This window comes from Delphinapterus leucas, chromosome 21 (assembly GCF_059928025.1).
Source record: "Delphinapterus leucas isolate spDelLeu-1000000601 "Yukka" chromosome 21, BTC_Dleu_Yukka2, whole genome shotgun sequence".
In the NCBI taxonomy this organism is placed as follows: Eukaryota; Metazoa; Chordata; class Mammalia; order Artiodactyla; family Monodontidae; genus Delphinapterus; species Delphinapterus leucas.
In genome coordinates, this window is record NC_143149.1 from 321543 (window position 1) to 346030 (window position 24488).

The following is a 24488-nucleotide window of genomic DNA, read 5'->3' on the forward strand; positions in this document are numbered from 1 at the left end:
TTGTGTTTAATTAAAGCAATAAAACGATGAGATAATTCTCTGATGATAAAAGTAATTTTTTGGCAAATAACACTTGGATTGTATCACCTTAATTTCTAGGACAGTAACTAAATCTTAACAGATGTTCAACGAGTATCTGTTAAACTAACAAGAGTACGTGAGTATATTAATTATATAATTTGTATGTTTCCACGTGGGGAAAGATAAAATCAAAGGCAGACATCTATGATAGTGGTACTGGTAGGCGTAAAGTAGGGTGCTAACCACTAACAGTAAAAGCAGGAAACGTGAAGGAAGGGGGCATTTGAGCCTTCACTTAGTAGTGTGATATTCAATTATATTCACTGACGGATCCTTAGAGAGCACAAGGCTCACAAATAATAGCGAAGTGATCTCACATCAAAATGCTATTTTTCTTCCTAGTCACGCAATGTAAATAAAATTAAATGGTATCAGAGTTGATATTCAAAATATTTAACAGCTGGTAGGACACAGGTACTTAAGATCAGAAAGGATCTCTGACCACACATCCACAGCACAGACACTGAACTCTGACCGTGCATAGTACTTATCTATCCGTTTAGCATGCACTATAGTAAAAAAAAAAAAAAAAAAATCCCATACAAATACATATGCTTAATTTATTACATCCCATTTGTGACCGGTGCGTTTCAGACACCATTTAAAATTCTTCCTGCTGACAAGTACAAGTAATGTGTACAGTAACCAGAAGAGATGCTCTTAATGGCTGGATATTTTTTAGCTGAATACTAGAAATCTGTCTGTGAACACAGATTTTTGTTGTGACCTTCCTCGTGTCCCTCGAGTGTTATGGAACGGTACAGCAGTACATCATTAGTGTGTGATCTCGGCCAAGTGGCAACCCCTTTGGTACCTGGTTTGACCACTTTTACAAGGAGGGAGTTAACTTAGACTGAAAAAAGACAGAAAGTTTCATCTCGCGTTCATCTCTGATGGACAGTGGCTGTACGAAGCCCTGTGATGACGATAACGAGGCTGTGTGCAGGTTTAGTGGGAAAGGGTGCCCGGATTCATTAGCGATGTCGGCCACGGTCAAAGAATCAGAAGTCACAGTACTCCACATGCCACCGAGTTGCCAGCCCTGACTCAATTATCTCTAAAGTTCCTCCCTTCATGCTCTAAAATTCTATTTTCCTCTTAAATGACGTGACTCAAAATGGTTATTTCACTTTCCAAAGGACATCATTTATAACTGAGGAGTACCGTAGTTAATGATAGAAACTGGTTCACCACGAAAGCGTCACACTATTCTACAGACAGCCCTGTGATTCTCTTATTCAGCTATAGAATTTCATGGGGCATCACACATCGCTTTGTAAACTTGAGGATGCATCACTGGCTGTTGTTCTTGTTGGCAAAACACACGGCCTGTGATTCATCTCAGTGGACACCATTTGCATTTCGATGCGGTGGGCCTTTCCCTACACTTAGAAGCAGATCAAGGTCAGACGTGGTCATTTCTGACACTTGAATAAGCAACTTTCCAATAGTGTGAGCGCTCATCTATGCTCTGAAACGGTTAGAGGAAAGGCATATTTACAACTTCTCTTAGCAGCTCCCATCATTTGGGTGACAAAAAACATGATCGATACCACATCGGAAAAGCTGGCAAATCCACATAGAGGAGCGCGCGTGTGATCCAGCCATTGTTTTATGGATGGTCGGTTCTCTGGAGAGTGTTTCCTGAGTGCGAGAGGATGGCCCTGAGCGATGGGCTTTACATTTAGACAGCTGAGCTGGCTGAAAGACAGTAACATCGCAAGGAGCAGAGAGCTTCCTATCGACTGCCCTGAAGGAGATTCCTGCACAGAGTTCATTCCGCCTACAAGCGCATCAATTATCTCCTGGACGTGAAATGCCACAGAGCTGCCCATATCTCACGAGGGACAAATCCGACACACACAGACACTCTACTGTGTGTCCAAGACAGACCTCGTGCCTCATGCAAAGGCAGCTTTTCCATCTATCTACGTATGATGGAAATTACTTAAAATACTCTGCGATTTACCATATATCAGTACCAGCCCCTCCCCCATGACATATAACCTCCAAATACACACCTTGACCAAATAAATAGAGTTCTAGAAATGTGTTCTTACCTATAAAATACGACAGAAGTATTGCCAGGAGCACTGAGACCCCTACAGCACACAGGGCGGTGCATTTCCAGCTACAGTACTTTGAAGACTTCTTGAATTTAAAAGCACTTCTTGATAGGGTGTTTCTAGGTAGTGGCCGAGTAGGTGGCGAGTAAACAGAGCCAGATGCCATTGTGTATCCTGGGGTTGCAGTACTGAACAGTGGCGTTGTCCCTGTTCCTGTTTTGAATAGGAAATGCCTGCGGGATGGGAAAAAAATCATAATAAGATACAAATAGATTAAAATGTGAGAGACAGAGACGGCGAGGCATGAGCTCTCTCCTCTCTTTCTCTCTCTCTCTGGCTTTAAAATCATTTACTGCATATAATTCAAAAAATGAGAAATTAAGAAAATATTTTAACCAGAAAACCCAACTCAGAAAAATGACTCCGGGATGAAAGAGACTGGTTTGTAATGAATACAGGAGGATTTACGCACATAAATGATTACTGAGAGACCGCAGAGTTGTTCTAATCGTACCATTTCCTGCACAAAACCATTTTGGAAGTTCCCTTTATGAACTGCCTTCAGAATATCTTCACATTTCACTTAAGAAAAGTAATTATATTACTTTATAGCTACACGTGGATTTGCTCTATTTGAGAATATGTACTCCTACAAACACAAGCACACCCAATCACGTGGTACAGACGGATTTCTTTTCTGGACATGTGTGCGGACTTTCTTATCCTTCCCCTCCCCAATAACGGGTACCGTCAAGCCTGGCCACAGGCAGCGGGTCAGTTCTCCAGGGGGGCAAACTAATCTTATCCTTCGCTTATGTCAAACATAGCCAGGAAAGTAAACCTGCTGGAGGGAGGGATAGAGAAAGAAAGGACTCACAGAACACTTTCTAAAACCAGCCTAAATAAATGAAGAGGTTAGTGAAGCAAGTTGTTAGATCAACTACAGAAAGATTCCCTAACGACTTGAGCCAAACGACAGTGGGGTAAACTGCCTCTAAGAAGCGGTCTGCTCTCTTACCTTGAAAATGTTTAAGCAGAAATTTGAACGATCACACAACAGGAGTGCTGTATAGGGAATTCTTTAGGAAAGATGACTCGTTTTAAGATTTCTATTAACAATAAATGTCCCCAAATTTAGAAAAAAGCACCATGTTTTTCATGGATTACATTTCATATTATGCTAGTATCTGATTGTGTATTTAGTTTGTGTCCCAATATTTACTATCATTTTCCCTAATAACACATCCAATTAAGTCAACAGACTACTCTCTCTTTTCTATGCAGGAGGCTATAGGAAATACGCTGGAATATTCCACCACGGTACAATACAGTCTTTATGCAAGATGATTTTAGATGGGACACAGCTGACTATTTTAAATTGTAATACAATGTACCTATTTTAATGGGTATTAGAAAATACATTGAGTATATCAAACAAGTTAAGGGGTTAAAAGGACAGAACTTGGAAGCTAGATTGCTGAGGTTCAAATCCTGCTTTACTACTAGGTATGTGTCTTTGGGCAAGACAGCTAACCCCTCTCTGTGTTTTGGTTTCTTAATCTGGAAAATACAGATAGTAATAGTATCTTCCTGTCGGGGTTGTTATGAGGCTTATATGAGTTAATATTTACTGTAGTGTACTTGGAATACAGTAAGCACCGTGCTTCAGAAATGAAAAAATCAAAGTCATAATTTTACAAATATTATTGTTTATGAAAGGCTAACCAGGTATTTAAGTTACAAAGAGTCCATTTCCAGAAAATTATTAAGTGAATAATAGTGTAGCTGGTGTACAGATATGGTAAAAGTCATGAAAATTTGCCTGACAGGTATAGTGGAAAAAATTCTAGGTTAGAAATCAGAAGATTGAGGTTTAAGTTCCTGGTCTAACATTTCCTACTCTTATGATCCTATTTTCATCTGTAAAATGATTTACTTATCTCACAGGGTTGTAAACCAGTTAATGCATCTAAAAATGCTTTGTCAACCACAAAATTAGAACAGATGCAAATGATAAGTAACTACTTCTGTAAATTATACTAGCGACTGTATTGTGAATCCATTTTCCTCCATGGAACAACTTTATAAAGCAAATTTTAAAGTTTATAACCTGAATTAAGTGGTACGTTGGAAGCAGTATTTTTAGCACCTACTACCATATTTATATTCAGCACAATTATTAAGAATGTGGGCTCTGGATCCGGACTGTCTGGGTTCAAATCCAGACTTCACCTATAGCTATCTGCATGAAGTTTCTAAGTGGCTCAAATTTCCTGTGTCTTGGTTTTATCATCCATTAAATGGGAATACTAACAGTACCTACTACATAGGCATTTTATGAGGATTAAACGAAGTAACCTACGTGATGTGCTTACATCTGGCACCAGGAAAGTGCTGAATAAGCATTAGCTATTTTTCTTCCCAAATTCACTCACTGGAATCTATATTCCAAAAGACCCAAAAGTATCGTTTGAAGGCTTTCAATCCCAAATCAGAATATAACACCCTCACAACCAATGTCTACAAAAGGAATTCCCTGGTTTACAAATTTGACACCGGTGATCCCACACATGGGAGGGCACGTACGCTGGAGAAGATGGAGTGTGTGGTGCCAGGGAGGGCCCCGATCATCCAGATCAGGGGCAGGCAAGCTTCTTCTGTAAAGGACCTAACATTCACGATTTTAAGCTTTTCTGGCCATACCATCACAACTCTGCTGCTATAGTGACTGCAGCCACAGACGATACATACTTGATTATGGCTGTATTCAAATAACATTTCTTTATGGATATTGGAATTTTCATTTCATGTCATTTTCCCATGTCATAAAATATTCTTCTGCTTTTGACTTTTTTTCAATCACTTAAAGATGGAAAAATCATTCTTAGCTCATGATCACTACAAAAACAGGTGACAGGTTGGATGTGGCCTGAGAGTTGCAGCTGACCCCCTGATCAAGGCTGTCACTTTCTTCAGGGTTATACATGAAGAGTGAGTGAGCAAGGGTCCCAGCGGCCCACAGTAACAGACTACTTCCTCCCTGCAGGTGGAAAGGAGTAACAAAACGCATTCTGAAGGATACATATCCACCCCTCTTGGAGAAGGAAAAGGTGAGGCACGAAAGATAACGGAACCAGACAGAGATGCTACCGAAGCCCCCGTTCCCTTTACTTTCCATCATATCATCACGCTTATTTCCTTCAAAGTGCTTATTACAGTCAGTTCCTATCTTGTCCATCTGTTTACTTGGGCGGTTGGTTAAGTTTTTTTAATGCTATTTTAAATGTGCATTTTTCCTCCTTAAATCTCCCCCATTTTCTGTCTTCGCACTTCCTCCCCTTTCTCAATTCCAGCAGCTGCCTTGTTGCACTGCCCCCCGGAGAGACGAGACAGGACCCCGGAGAGACGAGACAGGACAAGAAGGAGAAACAGCCTGAGTGTCCTGCCGGTTTCCCAAAGCCCAGTCTACTGGGTGAAATGGGGTGGACTGGGGTATAACCAGAATGTTTGGGAGAAACGCAGTGTGACGTGAAATAGCGGTTTCTCTCCAGGTGGGGGGCAGGAAGAGAACCCTGGGGGGCTGATGAGAGCAGAGGGCTCCACAGGGCCCAGTGGGACAAGCCCGCCCGGGGGAGGGCTGGGAGGGAGGCGGGGGCTGAGGGTCTCCAGAGAAGCCTGAGGCTCTCCCTATACCTCGACGGAGGGTACGGAAAGGGCAGAGCGAGCGACCTGATGAAGCCAAGCACCCCGAAGCAAGCAGCATGTGAACAGCGACCAGTATGCAGGCCTGTGGCCAAAGACAGACGCCCTTGCCTTGGTCTTTGGTACCATTAAGAACCTCTGGGTGGGGTGAAGTAGAGAGCATCTGGATATAACCAGAATGTTGGAAAGAAATCAAATTTAGGAGGTAAAGATTCCCCTTAGACCAGACAATTTTCCCATCACGCGTGAGGAAGAGGGAAATGGGGGAGAAGGCGCTGAGAGCAGAGGATTCGCTGTGCCTGGAGAAAGAAGCGGAGGCCAGGGAGCGGATCAGCAGCCCTGAGAATGGAAGGCACGTGTCCTCAGACCTCAGACAGAGACCGGCAGTGGTCACAGGGTGCCCAAGAGAAAACTAGTGGGTGGAGGGTTGAGGTGATGAAGTTGTGGAGACCCTCCCTGGGATTTCCGCATCTTAGCGTGATTCACAGGAAGCAGAGTGACCTCTACGGCTTCAAGAGTAGCAGAGAAACTGGACCCAAGCGGCCTGCGCAGACAGGAACGCAGCTGTCGCGGCAGCCACACTGCGACTGATAATGAGGAAACAGCATGAACACTCAAGCCCTGGGACTCCCTGCTGTACTCACAGCATCGCGACAGGGTGGGGTGGGAGACGGAGAGACCCAAATCACCCGAGCAAAGTTTCCAGGGATGGGAGTTTCAAATAAAATCGAGACGGAAATATAAAAACATGAAGTTGTTTGTCTAGTACCCTAAATTGATGGATATGAATGGTATACCCACTGCCCAAATCTCTGGTCTGTCTTCTCCAGCTAGAATGTAAACTCCCAAAGCCTCATTCGCCTCTAAGTATTTTCAGGACTTAGAAAGTTCCTGGTACATAACTGTTGCTCCGTAAATGCTGTAAAATAAATAAGATGGTGACTATTGTGCCGATGTGGGCAGTGAGTCTAACGGAAATTAAGCACCTTTTGGACAAAGACCCACAGCTAATAAACAAATGATGGAATAAAAATAAATAAAAGTTGGAAATTATAGCAAACCTGAACCTGGAAAATGCGTCAGAGCTTTATTCAGAGCGCTTTGGGTCATTTCTCGACGGGAAATGGGGTTTGAACCTCAGCCTATGGACCATGAAAGATTATGATCTTAGCCTTAACACTGAAAACATGGCTTGAGACAAGGAGTTAGACACATGCTGACTTCCAATCAGACATCCCTCTTCTAGTTTCCAAAATTTGTGGTATCAATACATGATGTCCATCTGCTTTGGTGATCCTGGCAAGGAACTCTTTCAAGAACTAGGTTTGAACGACTATGAAATTATTATTTTTCTTAAAGCAAAATGCAACTGTGAGATACTGTTGAAAACAAAGATATATTACTCAAAAATACACTGCTCATCAAGGTTAGCAGAACTGAAGACTCTTTACTTTCAAAGAGTTTCTAATTGTATTTATTTTTAAATAAATTTAGGACTGTACTGTTTATATTGTCATACAGTCTTTTAGTTTATTTTGTAAAACTCAAGTAATTTATTTATTTTCTGGCTGTGCTGCACGGCATGCAGGATCTCAGTTCCACGGCCAGGGATGGAACCTGTGCCCCCTGCAGTGGAAGCGCGGAGTCTTAACCACTGGACCGCCAGGGAAGTCCCCTAACTTATTTAATACATAAATTTACTTTTGTCGCTGCAAGAGAAAATAGAATTTGACTGTTTTGGGGGTTATTTTGGCCACTGACTTTAAAGCTCTGAAGTGCATTTCCCCTTCCTCTGTCTAAATGACTATCCATGTTGGGGGTGGCATCAAATTAGTGCCTTGGAGATGTACGTGCATAGTAAATAAAGAAACATTATAAAACACTGAAAGAGAAACCAAATCACCCTCAATTATATTTTAGAATGACTGGCCTTCAATATTTTCAGATGGCTTTCTAGGGTGTTAAGTATAGAAAGAATTCGTAAAGACTGTTAAATCGATGTATTTTGAAACCACTTACAAATGATGGCATTCATGTGAGGATGATTCCTTTAAGAATCATTACAGCCTCAAAATAGATATGTTAAAATACACATGTAAAAACCTCTGAGACATTAACTAGACTAGTAGAAAAGGTCTATGTCAACCTACTTTCTACAGAGAACACTTGGTTTCAGATTTGGTAGGAATCTGTCCATTTTTAGGTTCAGACAGGATGCCGTCTTTCCAAAATCAACAGTGTCCTTTCCACTGCAATACAGAAATTACCACACACTGACAAGTGTATTTTGTGACTTACCTGTATCTTTAAGCCCAGGATCTTAAAAAAACTGTTTCAAGCTCGAACACAACGCTTAGTTTAGGTCTAGAATTCCACAAATATTTAATAAATGAACAGATAAATGAATACTGGAATTCAGCTACATGAAAAGTATACAAGGAGTTTCCAGAAAATTCTTTTATCACCTAATTCTCTCTAAGGCACCTACTCCTGTGTGTCATGATGGTCTTTCCCACCCTGTGACTCTTCACCAGTCACACAGCCTTGGGAATATGCTTCTCACATATCAAAAATTCTGCAAAAATTACTGTCAAAAACATATGCTTTTGACCCGGCATCCACATGAGGTTTGGAGAACAAAGACAGGGATTTTCTTTCCTTCTCAGACCATATTTGGGAATGAAACAAGTGGATCCTGTGAGAATATGCCCCCATTGTATTCGGCAATAAAGCAGAAGCAGCAGCAGCCTCCTTGTAACACAGGGCATACCAGAGCAGCCTGATCTTGTTCTGATGTTTCTAATGATGCCCTGCACGGCACCTGTCTCCAGTTCCTCTGCCATTTGTGCCACCATTTTCACTCTGGTGACAAATGAGAGATGCACACTTGAAGAGAAACTATCGGAGACTGGGAGGGGGAAAATCAATTTCAATGCCCCAAAGGCAGCCGGTGCAGAAGGTCACCGAACACTAACAGTTGCTTTGTGGCTTTGGAATCTTGAGGGGGATTCTATTAACAACAACAAACAGACAAGCACCAGTGGAACCGCGTGGCATCATTAACTGTAACGCCGTGAGGCAGCGAAAACATAAATGGGGAGAATCACTCAGTATTAAGCACAATTAATAGTTGCTCGTTTTTCCTCTGAAGTTGAAAGATCCGTTTCTTTGTTGATCTGCCTTCACACCAACCTTTTCATTTCAGCTTTCTGCCTTTGGTTCTAGCATATATTTCTAACTGACTCTGTGATGGATCTTTCTCTGGGTCATGCCACAAATTTTAAATTACTATCTAAAAAATGACATAGATGAACTTATTTACAAAGCAGAAACAGACTCACAGACTTAGAAAACAAATTTATGGTTACCAAAGGGGAAAGCTGGGGGAGGGATAAATTAGGGGATTGGGATTAACATATACACACTACTATATACAAAACAGATCATCAACAAGGAGCTACTGCAGAGCACAGGGAACTACACTCAATACTCTGTAATAACTTATATGGAAAAGAATCTGAAAAAGAATAGATACATGTATATGTATAACTGAATCACTTTGCTGTACACCTGAAACTAACACAATATTGTAAATTAACTACACTCCAATACAAAATAAAAATTAAAAAATAAAAAAGGAAATTAGTAGGGACACAGACTGAATCTCCTTGTCCTTCTTGCTGTCTCCATTCCCACCTTTTGGTCACTGTCGGTAACTCTGTCCTTAATGTTTCTCGGATTTAGGGGTAATTTTCAATTACCATTCTTTTCTGCCTGCCCCCTCCTCCCAACCAGTATTCAACCAGTATTCAACCAGTCAGAGAATCTTGCATTCTTTCCTTTACAGCATTTCTCCTTTGCTTTTTTCTCTGTTTCATTCTTTTCTTTTCTTTTGCCAGGGTGGAGAAGTTCTTCTGAGTTCTTATACCTCAACTTCCTCTTTTTAATTTGTTTGGCAAACACCAAGAATGGGCACAGTAACATTTTCATTTCAAATTTCCTTCTACTCTCAAGTGAAATGTCATGTTTTAAGTACGGAACCTGCACAATACACTGAATTACTCCTATATGTCCAGTCATAACTTCTATCTACCTTTACCTCAGACCACTTACAATTGCTTTTTCTTGCTGTTTTACTCAATCTCTCAGCAGGTACACTTTGTTCCTTGGTAACTCTTCACTTTTGATTGTTTTTGTCTTTCAAAGTAATCACCACAAAACTTACTATTGTTAAGATTTTTAGTGGAAAAATAATCAGATTTTTGGAGTAAATTTAAATGTGCCTTTCTATATTATATGGAATATCAATTTATTCACTGCTCATTTTATAAGATCCTAACATCAAGTACAAAATTAAACAACTTATAAAATGCAATTAAATTGTAAGCTTACAAGCGTCACCAGGAAACAAACAGGTTAGTAGTCTTTTGTTCAGAAGCTTCACATAATCATGATACTCCTCTAAAATCAAGAACATGCTTTAATAAGTCGGAAATTATAGGAACCAAATGAGAAGCATCCCTGGAAAATGTGTTATAGCATCATTTAAAGCCGTGTGAGTCATTTCCTCAGTGGGACATTAGGATAGAAGATAAAAGTCAAAAAGAAAGTGTGCAACCACTGAATGAAATTTGAATTAGATTAACTTCATAATTGGTTATCTTCATAGAAAAGAGGGTTTTTTTCCTTCCATGTTTTATACGGTATTAAAAGCCTTTTGAGAGAGGAGCAAACAAAGCAAATGATTCGGATGAAAAGAGAATAGCAGTGAGTGTTCAGTTCCTGTCCCTAAGGCACAGCTGAAACCTTTACTGGTGACACACAGACACCTGGAAAACTACTTCTGTTGTCTAAAACCTGATACATCTTATGGGGAGACAGGCTCTATTGCACAGGAAATGATGCTTTCTTCCTCTTCTTATAGTCTTTGTTGAATAGAGAGAGTAATTTACATCAGACTAAACGGGAACTGTTTAAATGTCTTGATGCCTTGCCTTCTATTTATGTTTCTAGGCAAATCAATAAAAATTTTACCTATAATATAGATTGCTTGCTGCAAATTGGATGCTCTGATTTCAAAGACAATGTGCCAGTAAGAAGAAAGATTGGCAATATTTGGCCAGATTCACAACATTTTCAGAATCCAAAGTTCTCACTTAAGAGCTAAGGATGGGTTTCCCTGGTGGCACAGTGGTTGAGAGTCCGCCTGCCGATGCAGGGGACACGGGTTCGTGCCCCGGTCCGGGAAGATCCCACATGCCGCGGAGCGGCTGGGCCCGTGAGCCATGGCCGCTGAGCCTGTGCGTCCGGAGCCTGTGCTCCGCAACGGGAGAGGCCACAACAGTGAGAGGCCCGCGTACCGCAAAAAAAAAAAGAGCTAAGGAAATTTTAAGTTATAGGTTCTTTCTCCTTCCGGCAAAACATAACTTTCTGGATTTAAGAGGCTTATTAAAGGTCTCATAAGATTTCCTCAACATCAAACAGCTCTTCTGATTCTGATTTTCAGATTTAAAGCAAACGAATCCCACACTTGTGGATTAAATTTACCTGGTAATATATGAAGGCTAAAATTAACTACTGAGTTCAAAATAGTTTTAGTCACTTGATGATGCCCAAACAATGGATGGTTTGCCTGGAATTCACTTTAAGATAAAATACTTTCTAAAAATTTTCAAAATATACAAAATTTAATTATTGTGTTATCTTTCATATTGCCCATTATCACTCACTTAATTACCTGTAATCTATCGTTGAGAGTATATACATTAAATATTGCATGAGTTAAAACAGACCCAAATATTTGTCAGTATTTATTTATTTATAAATTTATTTATTTCATTTATTTATTTTTGGCTGCTTTGGTTCTTCGTTGCTGTGTGCAGCTTTCTCTAGTTGCATCACGCGGGCTCAGTAGTTGTGGCTTGTGGGCTTAGTTGCTCCGCAGCATGTGGCATCTTCCCGGACCAGGGCTCAAACCTGTGTCCCTTGCATTGGCAGGCGGATTCTTAACCACTGCACCACCAGGGGAGCCCTGTCTGTATATATTTATAAGAAATGATAAAACTGAAAGATGATATTAACTATTGTCTGAGCACTTTGAACCTTAAAACCTGTGCTTCATTATCACAGTCTTCAGAATTTTCACGATCAAATTCTGATTTTTCAATTCCAAAGCCAAGTGGATTATCTGCTAAATATATACTTAGCAGCATTTGGTAACTGATTAAAAGGCTTGAAAAAGCAGTTTATTTAAGTGGTGTGCTTTAGGATAATGATGCAAGCAAATATAAAATTTTTGGCAGCTATTAAACAGAAAACTAAAGAAAGCAAGCGCGTGTAGAAAATTAGCTGTTTCTATTCAAGGCTGGGTTCCTATTGGTTTTCCTTACCTTTCAGCAACTGATTCTCAATAGATATCCAGAGACCTCTGCAATTACCTAACTGTGTTTAAATACCTAGCTGTTTGGAAAGAAACCTCCATCAGTCAAGGATGATGGCCCTAAGCAGTTCTGTGACGATTCCGGAACTAAGAGATTGCAGAGGCTGCTATGAATTTTCAGGGAGAAGCCTACCCACACTAGCATCTGCATGAGACTGCAAAAAGTATTCTGCAGTCACCTATCTTTCTCATGGAAACGGGTCCATCAGACTGATGATGGACTCACAGATTTTGGTAGGGCCTTGTGAACTTACATACTCAAGGGTCAGGCCACCAACATGAGGAGAAAGGTACTTCGAGACTATTACATACATTAAAGCAATGGTTCTCAAACTTCAGTTTATATCAGAATCCCTTGGCAGACTTGTTAGAAAAGGTCTGGGGTGCAACGCCAGCAGCTAATGCAGCTGGTCCAGGGACCACGTTTTATTCAAGACTCCCATCCAGATTGTACAACAAAACAGAAAGTCAGTTCAAAAGACTCCTGCTTAGACAGTCACTGCTGCTAGCTCACTTCAAGTAGTCAATTTAGAGCAGCTGTAATTTGTACAATACGAGGCTCAATCCATCTGACCTCAGAATCAAATGGTTTAGATATATTTCATTGCTTTGTGTCATCTCACTCAATTCCTTACTTCTAATACCCCCCCTTCATTGTTCCTCCCTTTCAGTTTCACCTGTTTGTTAAGAAACTGGTTGCTTCATCCTTTTTCATCTCATTGCTACTTTTAAATGTCTACCATGTTTATTGGCCTTTACTTTATCTCTAAATTAGACACCAGTATCCATTCTCTCCTGGCTCTTCCGTTTCCTAGAGGTATCTATATTTCCATGTGCTTATCAAACATTCAGCAATATACTATCTTATTTCACAAGTACCTTCTTTTAGGGAGTTCTTTCCTTTTCTCTTTGAACTTGACACTTGGACTTGTGAGTCACGTAGAAGGCTAGCTGATAATTCACCTTGGGTATTTACAGCTTTCCAAAAGGTTTCACTACTTTTCTTCATAGAGATGATGCTATTTCTCTACTCTTAACCTTTTTGGTTGGAATTGTTTTTATATATTCTTTTTTTCCTCTAAAAACTTTGCTTCAATATATTACCTGGATTAAAATCTATCTAGGAAAGAAACAGCTATCTCTACTCATTCTCTTTATCTATTAGAAGAGACTTCTGGAAAACTCAGTTCTAAACATTTAAAAAACACTGTATACACACACACAAACATAACCTCCTTACTCCTTTACACATCTGCTACTTTGACGGGAAGGAAAAAAATAAGAGTATTTTCCCACACAACATGCCTTCTCCCTAAGTTTTCTCCTTTGAAGCAGCTGAGGACAAAGCAGTGACAATCAAGGTGCTGCTCCCAGCACTGGCCCTGGCGGGTGCACCACCACACACACCCTGACAAAGGCTGCAGCAGCGGTAGCTTCTGATCCACAAAGCTACATGGTGAAAAAAAATTGTTTCCCTGAAGTTCAGAGGCAGCAGAAATCCCCCACTGAATCCTCATTATTACAGGTGAAGTGTTTTCTTTCATCCTTTACATATTATATTAAAACGTGCTTTCAAGGGTGGGAGTGACAGAACCAGTGAAGAGTAGTACTTAACTGGTAGAAGGAAAGTAAAAAGTATTGGGAGGACTAGTGTTTAATTAACCTCTTCAATAACCACTATGGTAGCGGCAGCCCTTGCCAAAAGCTTTAACTAAGAATAAAAAATTATCAAACGGGACCTAAAACCGGAAGAGGCTTGTCTCAAGGGGGGATTAAAAAGGTGAAACAGTTAAGAAAAATAAAATTTGCCTCGAGTGAGTTAATGATAAACTGAACCTCAATATTTTTTCACTTTGCATTTTGATCATTTAATTTCTGCTAATTTTTAAATAGGACGAGTCTAGAAAAGGTGATGTGTGCATGTGTGTGGGTGTGTGTGTAAATTTTCTAAGAATTGGACAGGGCTCGTTCAAAATGGATTAATTGGGAGTTCCCTGGTGGAACAGTGGTAAAGAATCCGCCTGCCAATGCAGGGGACATGGGTTTGATCCCTGGTCCGGGAAGATCCCATATGCCACAGGGCAACTAAACTCGTGAGCCACAACTACTGAGCCCGAGCACTGCAACTTCTGAAGCCTGTGCGCCTACAGCCCGTGCTCCGCAACAAGAGAAGCCACTGCAATGAGAAGCCCGCGCACTGCAAAGAAGAGTAGCCCCTGCTCGCCGCAACTAGAGAAAGCCTGCATGCAGCAACGAAGACTCAACGCAGCCAAAAAAAAAAGTGTACTTTCTAAAAAAAACCCAAAAAACAAAATGGACTAATTATTTTGCTTCTAATATAAGGTATTATTATTATAAATCTAATTGAAAATGCTTTATAGTATAATATACTGTGCATCCCTGAATTGCAAAAAAAGGAAATAGTTTAGACTCCTACTAATTAAAATGCCTCTTCTTGTACTACCTTTAAATTAATTATGGTATGCATTTTAAAGAAAAATATTCTAAATAAGAAAACTAAACATCCTCCAAGTGAGTAATCAGCATTAGAATGTAAATTACATATTTTGACATGAAAACAGAAAACAAGTATGTAATGATTCTAGCTGTGACACAGTGAGTTAGTGAGGCTGCTAAACTATTTCATGCTGATAGTATGTTGTGTTCTCAAATCTATTACACTTTTGAATTGATGTGCTATTATCTTTGAACAACTTTCACACTAGGAGGTGATCCCAGCAAGAAAAATGTCTTAAATGAAAAGCTTATAAACAAGATACATTTCACTGCTGTTACCTGAATTAATATGAGCTATTAGTGGTTGTACAAGAGGTTTGAGAAAAAAATTGTTTTATAATATTTTACAAAAAATTGCAGTATGAATGTATTAATAATTATGCATTTTAGCAATTGCCTCTGTATCAATTTATAATCATACTGAATGTACAACAGGTACGTGGTAAGTACAGCATTATGTGTTAACTGATCTCTGAAAATTGGGAGGCAAAATTCTAGACAGTATTAAGGTGATTTGTGGGAAATATATTTTAGTGAATTCTCTACTGTCTTATACGTTCACTTTTCAGTCTTAAGCAAGAGACATAAAATATAAAATTTAAGTATAACCACAGTTGTAAAAAATAAATAGGTCTACAATAGGAGGCAAAGTATTTTTATTATGACTTGTTTTAACTTAGACATGTTTATAATCAAGCAACAAGTCATGTTATACAGTTTGCTTGGGAGCATCAAGAACTGAACAACCAGATTAAATATGCAGACTTTTTTTTAACCATTATCAAGATGGCTAAAATAGTTTAATAGTCTTTGTTATATTTTAGTTATTTTAACTGTGTAGCCATGGTATCAAATGCCCAAATCTATATTAGATATTTTCCTACATGTTTTAAGAAATCAATTACACTGGGCTTCCCTGGTGGCGCAGTGGTTGAGAGTCCGCCTGCCGATGCAGGGGACACGGGTTCGAGCCCTGGTCTGGGAGGATCCCACATGCCGCGGAGCAACTGGGCCCGTGAGCCACAACTACTGAGCCTGTGCGTCTGGAGTCTGTGCTCCGCAACAAGAGAGGCCGCGACAGCGAGAGGCCCCTGCACAGCGATGAAGAGTGGCCCCTGCTCACCGCAATTATAGAAAGCCCTTGCACAGAAACGAAGACCCAACACAGTCAAAAATAAATAAATAAATTTATTTTAAAAAAAATTCCTATGTGCTATTTGAACAAGATTTAATCTACTTAATTATTAATTCATTTAATTATTGGTGGCTTAAAATTGCTCAGCAAAGCTCTTTCTATAAATTTGAGAAGGAAGTGTGAATATAGGTAAAGAGAAGAATTTCAGGTGTCGATGTAAGTTGATGAAGAATAAAAGAATTCCAGGGTTGTTAAGAGATGTTGAAGGTATCCTAATCAATCAGATGTGTGACAGTGAACAAGAAGGATTTAACAAAACAAAACAGAAAACAACCAGTGCAAAGAGTGGTGAGTGGTTTAAATTAGGCTGATTGAGGACCTATTTACTGTGCACAAAGAAAAAATCATGTAATTTAAACTTCATAAAATCTCCACGCTGTGTGGTTGTAAACTCTGCTTTTTTTTAAGATGAGAAAACTGAGCCTTAACTTGGCAAAGTTAGTACAGGGGCAAAGTCATGACTTTTTGTCCTTAAAACTTACGTTTTTTAACCAGTTATGTAATATAGTAGTAGTCGCCGAATGAGCTGTGTATCTTAATGCATGTGTAAAGCACCCTTCTATCTGTATTTATCTTGTATTTAAAAAATAAGATACCAGGCTTTTACGATATTGAATACACGGGTGACTGTGGAGCCTACAGCCAGTCTTTTGTTGGAAAGTCATTAATGTTCATGAGGTATCCTGAGACAGAGAAAAGAGCTCACCAAGAGGAGGGGTTACCAGTAACGTCCTCACCTTTTAGTTTTTGCAGCTTGTGTGTGATTAATTCAACACAAAATTCTTCACTCATTCTTTGGGATGAGTAGTGAAGTGATCTTGAAAATCTTTTTTAACCACTTAAAGGTTAAGGTTATCCAGCGAGCTCATGGCAAAGTACCCCCCAAGAGTTATAAACCATAAAAATGGGTTAAATATATAAAATGGGTCCAAATTTGCTGACCTTTTCGGTGATGACAAGTGGCTGTCAGTAGTATGCTACCAAGAATTTATTTTTGAAAAAATTATTTATGTCTCTTTAAGGTGCAGGTATTATTCAAGAATAAGTAAGAAAGTACTGCTGCTCTGAAGGAACTGTTAGTCCAGAGAGAATATTTTGAAAACGTGCATTTGGAATTATTTTCATTATAATTTTGTTGCCAAGAACGGTGATTGCCACCTATGCCAATTATCAGTTTTCTAAACTGCTTAAATGTCTGCAAAACATGGAATTTTAGTGGGTTTTGCCTTCGTTTACTTAAACATGTGAAATTGCAAAAACATCCAATTAGTTTGCTAGAAAATGAAATTAGCCAAGATACAACAGATACTGTATGATCTCATTTATATGTCGAATCTAAAAAAATTAACTTCGGGACTTCCCTGGCAGTCCAGTGGTTAAGACTCTGTGCTCCCAATGCAGGGGGCGTGGGTTCAATCCCTGGTCAGGGAACTAAGATCCCACATGCTGTGCTGCACGGCCAAAAAAAAAAAAGAAGTCAAACTCATAGAACCAGAGAGCAGAATGGTCTGGTTGCCAAGACCAGGGCTGGGAGGCGGGGTAACTGGGGAGACACTTTCGGTTATAAGGTGAATAAGTCGGGAGCTAACGTGCAGCCTGGTCATTACAGATAATAATACTATATTGTGTACTTGAAATTGCTAAAAGAGTAGATCCTAAGTGTTCTCACCACACATACACACAAAAGATAACTATGTGACGTGATGGGTGCGTTAATTAACTCAGATACACACACACACACACATAAAATCATCATGTACATCTTAAAAAGACAAACTGTACAATCTAAATATACACAAGTTTTATTTGTCAAAAGGAAGTATATATAATTGTTAGATAGGATTGAAAAATGTTTAAGGTATGATGACTTTGATATGTAATTATTTCATAAGTGTATATTTAATAAATAATTTACTAAATGAACAAACTTAATAGACTTAAATAAAAGAAAATTATTTAAAAATATTATCGGGGCTTCCCTGGTGGCGCTGTGGTTGAGAATCCGCCTGCCGATGCAGGGGACACGGGTTCGAGCCCTGGTCTGGGAAGATCCCACATGCCGTGGAGCAACTAGGCCCGTGAGCCATGGCCGCTGAGCCTGCGCGTCCGGAGCCTGTGCTCCGCAACAAGAGAGGCCGTGACAGTGAGAGGCCCGTGCACAGCGATGAAGCATGGCCCCCGCTTGACGCAACTAAAGAAATCCCTCGCACAGAAACAAAGACCCAACACAGCCAAAATAAATAAATAAATTTAAAAATAAATAAATAAATAAAATAAAAAATATTATCTATTTCATTTCATCCTTTCAAGTTTTAGTTTTATATATGTATGATAACATGCTACAAATGTATAATTTTTAATTTGATAAATACATATATTTTGGAGTTGTGTACTTTATTTTTCTCTTTCATATGTAATAAAAAAAATGTGGAGACACTACAAGAAGAAAAGGTAATGAATTTGGAACCTGAGATCTAGCTGAATGCTAGTGACCACATGATCTCAGGTACTTTACTAAATCTCCATGTACCTTACAAAGAAGTTAAGATTAGATAATCTCTAAAATCAGTTCCCACCTTGAAATTTGCTCTGGAATATAGTCCAATCTGTTTCAGAAGCAGTCATACCTTCTACAGGTCCTCCATAATAAGCTTGAGTTTTTCATATGGGTACATTTCATAAACACCTGCTGAGTGAATGAGTGCATTCAGGCTTTACTTTATGAAGCATCACTGCTCCACCACTATCTCAGATCATTTCTTCCCCATATTATCACTGTTAGCTTTCGCTAAAACAAACCCAAAGCCTGTCTTTGAAAATTTACTTCATAATTTATTTCCTCTAGGAAGTCACCCAATTAAACTGAGGATATAGTGATTATTCTCACAATAACACAACACCTAGCTCCAAAGCTGAGAATGCTGCCTAACTGCTCACAACAATTACTCAGCGTAAATTCCTGGTAATTGTCATTGCCTTCACTGCCTTGGTAGCTGTCATTTACCTTTATAAATGCTAACTCAATTATTTTATTTTTAAAGGTATAGCATAAGAAAAGAATAAAGAAAAAAGAAACTGAAGTGCCAGATACTTTACATATGATATTTCAAGGAATACTTATAAAATGTTTGTGAAGTATCATCAAAGGTTATCAGGTTATCAGGTAAAAACGTATAAGTACTTGGCCCAAGGTTATATAGCTAGTAGGATGTTGAGATTTTAACCCAGGTCTGGTGTCTAGTACACCATGACCAGAAAGAAGCAATATTCTATTAGTGCAGGATGTAACTGGAGCAAGATGACTTCTGGTAGTAGCACTTTAAGTGGTTCAGAATATGAGGTGAGATGCAAAGAAATCATAAAGAGGGTTTGAGCAGAATCAGAGGGGTTATCAAATAGAATTTATTAAACTTAGTTGGCTAATTGCATGTTCAAGAATTTAATCTTAATGGGCTAAGAAGAAAGGGTTCTGAGAATGGTGTAATACGACACAGACTCAGGTTTGCAATTAAGGGAGAAAGAAATCAAACAGGCACAAGAATGTCAAGGCAAAATGAAGAAACGCAGGAAAAGAAAAGCAATTGTCTTTGACAGGGTATATATTAATTGGTGATGAAACCAGGGGATGAAATTTTAGAGAGAAACACATAGTTTTAAAATTGCACAATAAATTCTAGGAAAAGATAAAATCAACATGTAGTAATGATGTTAAGTAGAGACAACAAACACACACACACACACACACACACACACACAAAATCAAGGAAAGAGGACTGAAACATATTTTCACAGACAACATTAGTGAAGAGTAAAAGAATTTTTTAAAACTTCCAAAAACAGTTGCTGAGGAAGAAGCTCTCTTCCTCAAAATGTCTCAAAATGAATAGGTCACATCCAGAAAAAGATGATTAAATCACAGTCATTAGCTATGACCAGAGTAGTAGCACAGATGACCTTTTATTTTGATCATGTTCAGAGAAGCGACCAGAAATGTGCTAGGAGTAATTAAGAATTCATTACTCTAAACACTATGGAAATTCAGGTTATCATATATGAATATTTTATACAGATTGATGTTATCCAAAACCAAACACTACCAGAGTATACAGTATTCGCAACTGGTTGGAATTACGCTTTCAGAAATCATCCAAGGCCTACAGCAAATGATCAATACACACTTTCTTGGTATCTTAATTACTATTAAAAAAAACTGGTTCACCTCAGTTAAACAGAGTAACACTCCTACTCTTTTGTACAGTAACTTCACCATACTCAAAAGATACCTAAAGCTTTAAAAACCTTAAATACAACTGGGGTCTAACTTCTGCCTGATGTGAAGACAATGCATCTATCAAGGCTTTTACGGATTCATTCCAAACATTTATTACTTTGGTTAACTAAATGTTTCAGGGATATGAATAGTTGCCTTTCATTATAATTTGAAGATTTTTTTTTCTTCTCAAGAACAAAATTAACAGACTTGAAAAAATTCATGTACTTTTTGTTTAATGACAGGAATAGTGAAAAAAAAAACAAGAGATTTTATTCTGGTAAAACTATGGTTAAGGCTTGGACTACCTAACTCATAAAGATAAATTAGACATAATTATTCCAGTTAACACAAATATGTTCTTCATTCCTGGAGAGAAGAGAGCTACTTAATAATAAAAGATATTCATTCAGCTGTTAAGCAATTGGGTTATCTAATCCTATGCAATGGCTGTTATTACTATTATTATTGTTTGGTCATATTTAGAAAAAACATTTATGAAGCACCTATTGCCAGATGAGTTGTTTACATTATTTCATTTAATACAACACTATTATGAGTAGGCATTACTATTGCATTGGAAATTGACCTCAGATTTAAATAAGTAAATAATTTGTAGATGACTACATGGAGAGTTTAAATGAGGGATCTACGATTAAAAATCAGGTCTGGGGCTTCCCTGGTAGCACAGTGGTTGGGAGTCCGCCTGCAGATGCAGGGCACGCGGGTTCGTGCCCCGGTCCGGGAAGATCCCACATGCCGCGTAGCGGCTGGGGCCCGTGAGCCATGGCCGCTGAGCCTGCGCTCCGCGACGGGAGAGGCCACAACAGTGAGAGGCCCGCGTACCGCAAAAAAAAAAAAAAAAAATCAGGTCTGACTGCAAAGCACATGTTCTTCTCATGATGCTAAACTGTGTTTATATCTCTACTAGATCTACTAGGTTTTATTCAGGAATATATATCAATATCGACTCCTGGGAATGACCTTTATTTTAGAGCTACAATCAGCGCACAGCCTACTTTCTCATTTTAATTATTGGCATGATGCCTGCTAAACAACCAAATTGAGACTGTAGCATTACAACTGGTTAGTAGCAATCCTGTATTAAAAATGATGCTTTTGCTTTCACTTAGTAATCATCTTTGAATCTTTATCTCATACTTTATTTTAGAATGAGGACTCTTTCAGTATAAGAGAATGGTTTCAGAAACCAAATTATAATGTTGCCAGAGGCACATGGATCTTTGAGTAAAACCAGGATCAAATTTATCTTTGCTTAACATTTTTAGTTAATATATGATTTACCTTTAACATTTTACATTTAAGAAATTAAATTTGAACTTTTTGGGAAAAAAAAGTCATTCAACATGCTGACTTCAGTATATGCCCCTCCTGTTCTCTTGATACTGTGAGAAGAAAATAAAGACGACCATTTTATGTATCATTTCTAGGAGTGACGCATTTTGGGGGCCAACAGAAGCTTTCTCTGTGAAGGGGTTGACAAAGGGTTAAATATTTGCTACATGTTGGCAACAGAAACTAGAAAGTTTCAAAGTAGGAGTCACACCTGTATTCAACCAAGGGCTGCCTTTCCACTGCCTCTAACTTGATCTCTGTTATTATTTACCTTATGTATAAAATAATTTGAACTTACAAAGTAACTTTACTCTTGGGAATAAAACTTCGCAGGGTAGCCATGTGCCTCTTTGCCCACCACAGCCTTGGTTTATGCCTGTAGCTCCGGTGTAACTGTTCACAGTCCCCTTTCACTCTCATATTACCCTGGTTTGATGATTGATTATATGGTTACGATAGAGCACAGGCGCTGAACTAGGACTGCAACAGCTGCTGGAATTACCCTCCTCTCATTGAGACAAAAATTTTTAAGCCACAAATTGAAACAAGTCTTAAATATAAACACCTCCTAGCAAATGCTCCTGCATCACACATCCGTCTTCCTCTGTCTTCCTACTACTCTTACAAGTGGACACATATCCCTCTATGGGCCTTTTAACAAATACCGTAAGTTATTAAAGGTGAAATATTTCAAGAGATCTGGAATCCCTTGATTTTTACTATTCATTAGTATGTAATTTTAGATAAGTTTACTGGTTTTTTTTTTTTTTTTAAACAAATGGAGATGGTGAGACTCTCAAAGATTAATTAAGAATATCTTAGGACTTCCCTGGTGGCACAGTGGTTGAGAATCTGCCTGCTAATGCAGGGGACACGGGTTCGAGCCCTGGTCTGGGAAGATCCCACATGCCACGGAGCGGCTGGGCCTGTGAGCCACAACTACTGAGCCTGCGTGTCTGAAGCTTGTGCTCCGCAACAAGAGAGGCCCGTGCACCGCGATGAAGAGTTACCCCTGCTCGCCGCAACTAGAGAAAGCCCTCGCACAGAAACGGAGACTCAACACAGCCAAAAATAAATATAAAAATAAATGAATAAATAAAAGATTACTATTAAAAAAAAAAAGAATTTCTTATCCTAGATCCACATCTGATTTTGAAGTTTACATTCAGTAACTTTAGCTTCTTCAGTTTTAACTCTCTTTACTGTATTTTGTGATTTTCTCTTTTCCCACAGGTGTCCTTGGGTTTCCTCAAACTATCTTTAACAAAAGGATATGGCATTACTCAGTAAACTTAAGTCAGTAGATTACCTTCCCAGGTATATTTTACTTACAGCTGTATCTTTAATTATGGAGGATCTTACTACTTACTGCCTTGTTAAAGGTAGCTGGTTATCAGCTTGTAGGTAAAGGTACAATTTTTCAACTGGGAAAGCTCTACCCTGGTACTATACGGCCAGGATGTGTGTGTTGCTGCCTAGACTTCTAATAGGCAAGGCTGACTCAGACCTGATTGTCTTTCCTTTTCCTTAGAACCATTTAGAGTGAAGATAAAAGAGGGGGGAAAAAAAAGGAGAATATCTTACTTTAGTAAATGATACTTCTGTTTAGGTTTTTTTTTAAAAAGATGTAGCAATTGGTCTCACATTAAAGCAGCCCAAGACATCTTGATATTTGAATTAAAAATGCAATAATAAAAAGGTAATTTAATATGCAATTTCATACATTAATAATTAGCAAAGCATTGCTGAGCTACAAGGTAAAAAGCTATGGGAACATCACTAATGAACTATCAAGGCCAAAGTAGACTTCAATAAATGAGACTTTAATACATCTTTTATTAAATAGCTACACATGAACCACTTGGTTAACATCTAATAGGTAACTACTAAGCTACGTAATTCACATATGTAAGTGAGCAACTTGCAGGCAATTAACTTTACACTTGCTGAAGGTCAGGATTCTCAATCGAGTCTCCGCACTGCACCTTTAAGCGGTGCTATCCTGAGTCAAGTGTACACTTTTCTTCAGCTGCTCTATATTCTGGTAGCAGCTATTACCACGTACGGAAGCAGCTGAAGTATAAAATAAACAAAGCATGAGCTATAGGCTATCAGACGCCCTGCAAATGAATTATACAAAGTACAAGAAATACTGAGCTCAAAGAAAAGGAGTCTTCAGAAAAGTTCTAAGCAAGTACTGGTGTTCTGTCTAGGCCCTGATTGTTACTTTTAGGAGATGATGAGATAATAAGAATATGCTTATAAACGGCAAATGCTTGTTCGCATCTTGATGTAACTCTAGATCTGAAACTCGCTGGAGATGGGCGACCAGAGCTACTCTGTTTAGTGGGTGGAAGTGCACAGTACACAATAACATCGACAGTCTCCAGCGGCAGCAACGGCTAAATTCATTAGAGAAAGGAATACACACACTTTTATGGAAGCAAGAAACTGCTGGTGGGAAAGCATGCTTTTTACTAAATCAAAAGGAAAGCTACTGTTGAAACAGATAGGACACATCTTTTACGTCTTTTGTACCAAGTTTAGGTGCAAATGACTTGAGATTTTCATGGATTATTACATGCCACTTGTAACCAACTATTATCAGGATATGCTGAAAGGAGAAAAGGGGAAGAGACAAAGAGAAAAAACACCAGAGATCCTTATCTACACAGAACTGAATTTCAACCTTTATGGCTTACATCCTTTAAATGACAGTTTCAGAAAAGTGACAATCAGTAAGATGGGTCTATGTATAAATAGCAATAATTACCAAAGACGAAACTCTACACTAGATTAAAAAACAGTCAAAGGCAGACACAAGTCTGGATAAAGTCGTTAACATACTTGAAACTGAGAATC

The 24488-nt window shown here is 38.9% G+C and overlaps 1 protein-coding gene across 1 annotated transcript in view; it reads right to left on the reverse strand.

Annotated features, from left to right (window-relative positions):
• TENM3 (teneurin transmembrane protein 3) overlaps nt 1-24488 on the reverse strand; it is a 318373-nt gene that overhangs the window by 155860 nt on the left and 138025 nt on the right. The window contains exon 3 of the mRNA XM_089903558.1: nt 2142-2380. Coding sequence (XP_089759684.1) covers nt 2142-2313 — 172 coding nt within the window. The 5' untranslated portion in view covers nt 2314-2380. The remainder of the gene's footprint in view (nt 1-2141; nt 2381-24488) is intronic.